This window comes from Heterocephalus glaber, unplaced genomic scaffold, assembly GCF_053883595.1.
Source record: "Heterocephalus glaber isolate CG9 unplaced genomic scaffold, H.glaber_assembly_v1.0 deba00001600, whole genome shotgun sequence".
In the NCBI taxonomy this organism is placed as follows: Eukaryota; Metazoa; Chordata; class Mammalia; order Rodentia; family Bathyergidae; genus Heterocephalus; species Heterocephalus glaber.
Window position 1 is genome coordinate 540,410 of NW_028258372.1, and position 4,476 is coordinate 544,885.

The window sequence follows — 4,476 nt, forward strand, 5'->3', positions numbered from 1 at the left end:
TTATTAGTTGTCATTTGCTCAGTCTTCCTCACCACCCTCCTCTGTCTTATCATCGTAGATTTCGCCATCATAATTAACGGTCTTTCAGTGCCATGCCAAGCATTACAACCTCCCTTAAATTTGGCCAAGCCATGCAGAAAGAGGCAAGATTTCTTACCTTGACAGTCCTCTTTAGGAAGTGAAATCCTTCCCAGAAAGCCTCCCGCCCAGCAGTCTTTCTCTTCTGACTCACAGAGTAGAACTAGGTCACATGGCTAGCCCTAAGCCACCAGCGAGGGGCGACTGAATTACCTTGTCCTGACCTAGCCCAGATACAGCTCAGTCTGTGTGACTGTGTTTGGGGGCGGTAGATAAGAAGGCCACCTGTCTTTTCTATGTGCTACCAAGACAGTGATAATTAGTGTATTAGTTTCTGATTGCTGCTGTAACAAATCACCACAAATTTAGTGGCTTTAAAACAACACAGATTTATTATCGGTCAAAACTCCAAAGTGTGTATCACTGAGCTAGTGTGTCTGAAGGGTATGAGGACTCTGGAGGCACACAGAGGAGTCTGGGTTCTATGCCATGAGCTTGAGCCCCCGTTCTCCATCTCCCAGCCTCTCTCTCTCCACTCCTTTGAACTCCATCATGCCTACTTTTCTTTTCTTTTCATTTTTGCTTTATGTGTATATGTGTGTGGTACCAGGCATTGAACCCTGGGCTACATCCCCAGCCCTTTTTTATTTTTTATTTTAAGACAGGGTCTCACCAAGTCACTTAATTGTCCAGGTTGGGCTCGGACATGCAATCTTCCTGTCCCAGCCTTCCAACAATTTTCTGAATCTAACCTTGCTGTGACCCTCTTACAAAGACACTTATAATTACATTGGGCCCACTCAGATAACCCGGGGTAATCTCCCCACCTCAAAATTCTTCATTTAAACTGGGCACAATGATGCACATATATTCCCAGCACTCTGGGGACTGAGGTACTAAGGTAGGAAGATCGGAAGTTCTAGCCCACCCTGGGCAACTTAGTGACTCAGTGAGAGTTTGTCTCAAAATAGAAAAAAAAAAAGGTGGAGGGTACCAAGGGAGGCTGGGGGTGTAGCCCAGTACTGCCAAATATATATATCAATCACATAACATCTGCAAAGTCTCTTTTTCCATGTGATATAGTACATTACCAGGTTCCAGAAATTAGGATATGGATATCTTTGGGGGTCACTGTCCAGACTACCACAGTCAGGCTTCTACAACCCAAGGACAGTGAGTGGATGCTCTCATCATAATCCCTCCATGTCTGCCTCATGTTAAGCCTGAACTGGATACTTCACAAGTGTTACTCAGTGAAAGCCTAACACTAACATATTAAGAGCCATAATGTCCCCATTTTACAGGTGAGGACAATGACATCCGGAGTGTCTACATCTGGGAATCAAGAGGCACCTTCATTTCATACTCAAGTCCAGCTGCACCCCCTGCTGAACCTCTGTTCTCCTTCGAAAAGTCCATTGGAAGCCACCAAGTAGTGTTTTTAATTCCTAAAGTTCTGTGGCTCCTTCAAGAGCACCCATGCCAGCGTCAAATATATCCTTAGGTCCTATTCCTCTGAATTCCAAGGAATGCACAACATTGCAACTTTTAAAGAAAACTAATAACAATTTAATTTCCGTTTGCTTTGTAGAACTCTGCTCTGTAGCATAATCAACTGGGCAGAAAGCTGAGCGATGGCTCTGTGGTGGCGGGTATGGCCCCCTGGGCGTGCGGGTGCAGGATATTCAAAGAACATTTTAGGAGGAACACATTCCATGAAAGAGAAAGCTGGTCAAAAGGACCAGCCTCCTGAGGTGTTTGACTTTACTGATAATTTGGTAAACTCAAGCAGGCTGAGTGAAAATGAGAAAGACAAAGAAGCGTATGAAACATTTGACCCTCCATTGCATTGCACTGCTCTATATGCTGTTGAAGAAGAATTTTCCAAACACTGTGGATTGTCTATCCCTTCAACTCCTCGAGGAAAAGGAAGAAAGAAAACTTTGAACACTTCTGAAAATGAAGCAGGTGAAGATGAATCTGTGAAAATTTGTGCAGAAAAGCGAAGAAGAAAACTTAACCCCCGTAGTGATGAGTCTGAAAGCTCCGGCGAAGGTGACATAACAAGAAAAGTTAAATCAGCAGAGAAAATCAGTACTCAGCAGCACGAAGCTGTTCCTGCTGTGGCATCTTCAGAACCTTCAGAGAAACCAGCTGGACCAGTCACTCCTAGAAAGACAGGACCCCTCAGGGCCCAGTCCTCTGTTGAAAAAGAGACACAGGCAACACAAAGTCAACCGAAAATTCATAAAAAGAGGAAGCTATCTCCTGGCAAAAGGAAGAAATCAAGAAGTAAAGCCATAGACTCAGATATTTCTGATAGTGTGCGTATTTGGTGTCTAGAAGGAAAGAGAACCAGTGACATCATGGAGTTGGATATTGCTCTGTCTGCATTTGAGAAAACCATCCTAGAGTATAAACAAAAAATGGAACCTAGGGCCAGGGATTTAGCTCAGTGGTTTCACTGCCTGCTGCACAAGCACAAGGACCTGAGTTCCATCCCGGTACCAAAAAAAAAAATGAAATCTAAAGTTTTTACAGAAGCCATCAACAAATTTTATGTTAATATTAAAGAAGAACTCATCAGAATGCTCAAAGAAGTCCAGATGTTGAAAAATCTGAAAAGGAAGAATGCTAAGATGATTTCCAATATGGAAAAGAAAAGGCAGCATTTGATTGAAGTCCAGGATGAACTGCTTCGGTTAGAACCACAGCTGAAACAACTACAAAGAAAATATGATGAACTTAAGGAGAGAAAGTCATCCCTTAGGAATGCCACATATTTCTTATCTAATTTAAAACAGCTTTATCAAGATTATTCAGATGTTCAAGAGAAAGAACCAAATGTAAAGGAAAGGTATGATTCATCCAGCCTTCCAGCTCTGTTATTTAAAGCAAGAACCCTTTGGGGAGCTGAAAACCATTTGCAAAATATCAACCATCAGTTAGAGAAGCTTCTTGACCAAGAATGAGAAAACCAGTCTACTGAAATGTGCCCACATAAAGATGTCTCAGGCTGCTGCACGTTACCTTCTGAAACTGTACTTTTGTAAATAAAAAATCTTTTCCAAAAATAAAAAATTAAAAAAGAAATAATCAACTGTACCCATCTATTTCCATTTCTTGCCTTTCTTTTCTTGTACGTATAAACTCCCCAGCCTTTCAAGGTCATCAAAGCAAAGATGTTTAATGGACATGTTAAAATAATGTCAGCAATACCAAGTGAGCTCATTTTTTTTCATTTCTATCAAGCTTTAAAGTTCTGAGATTGTCTCCCTGGGAAGAACTCTCCCACCTACACAAAGATATAAGCAATAAAAAAGTAAAACTGACCAAGATTTGTGATAAACAAAATGCTAAAAATGAGTTCTTATATTTTGCTAAGTTGTCAGCATTCATACATGGATTTTAACATAAAAATAGCCACCTTAATATGTTAGGGTGATGAGTTCTAATGTAACAGCACCCTTTGCTGATATATGGTAGGCTGATGGAGTGAAGAGCCAATCTTTGATTTTCATCCATAATGAATTCCCACAAAGACACAGTAAAACCAAAAATAGAAAAGTTGCACAATAGCTTACATACTGTATTACAAAGGAGATATCTTTTTCTGGAAAACTCAGATGTAAAGTAAAACCACTAATTATACCTTGTCTTTCAGACCCTCTTAGATAGCTTGTTCCCAATTTATCCTTTTTTTCTTCCTTTACAACTGAACACCACAGTCTGCTCACAGTCATTGCCCCATTAAAGTTTAAAGCTTAAACACTCAGAGGACCAAAATTTTTGTCTCAAAAGTTTCATCACTAGTGTCAGCATTTAGGTTTTCCTGAGGATTAAATGAAATGTGGTATTCATTTAAATAATTACAGAGAGGCTGGGGATTTAGCTCAGTGGTTCCAGCGCCTGCCTCACAAGCACAGGGTCCCAAGATCGATCCAAGGTACCAAAAAAGAAAGAAAGAAAGTAAGAGTGAGAGAGGGGGTGGGGGAGGAAGGAAGGAAGGGAGAGAGAGAGAGAGAGAGAGAGAGAGAGAGAGAGAGAGAGAGAGAAGGAAGGAAGGGAAGGAAGGAAGAAAGAGAAAGAAAGAAAGAAAGAAAGAAAGAAAGAAAGAAAGAAAGAAAGAAAGAAAGAAAGAAAGAAAGAAAGAAAGAAAGAAAGAAAGAAAGAGAGAAAGAGAGAGAGAAAGCTTGCTGCGCTGGCTGGTAAGACTTGTAGTGACCAATGGACATCAATCACCACAGCATCAGGGAGAGAAAGCAGCTTGGGTGTGTTGCTACGTAGTGTGTGAAAAAGAATAGAAGAGAACAGAGTCCTCAGTGTCTCAATCTATACACACGATGGTTTCCTGTGTCGTGTCGTGAGGCGGGGCAGGTCAGAAGGGTGGGCCTGCCG

General features: G+C 41.3%; 1 protein-coding gene across 1 annotated transcript; it reads left to right on the plus strand.

Moving 5' to 3' along the window:
* The first annotated feature begins 1,712 nt into the window (after positions 1-1,712).
* Positions 1,713-3,050, plus strand: LOC101712172 (centromere protein U-like). Its single transcript, XM_087194217.1, has 2 exons — positions 1,713-2,508; positions 2,602-3,050. Exons 1-2 carry the CDS (start codon positions 1,713-1,715, stop codon positions 3,048-3,050), a joined length of 1,245 nt encoding a protein of 414 aa, XP_087050343.1.
* The last annotated feature ends 1,426 nt before the right edge of the window (positions 3,051-4,476 follow it).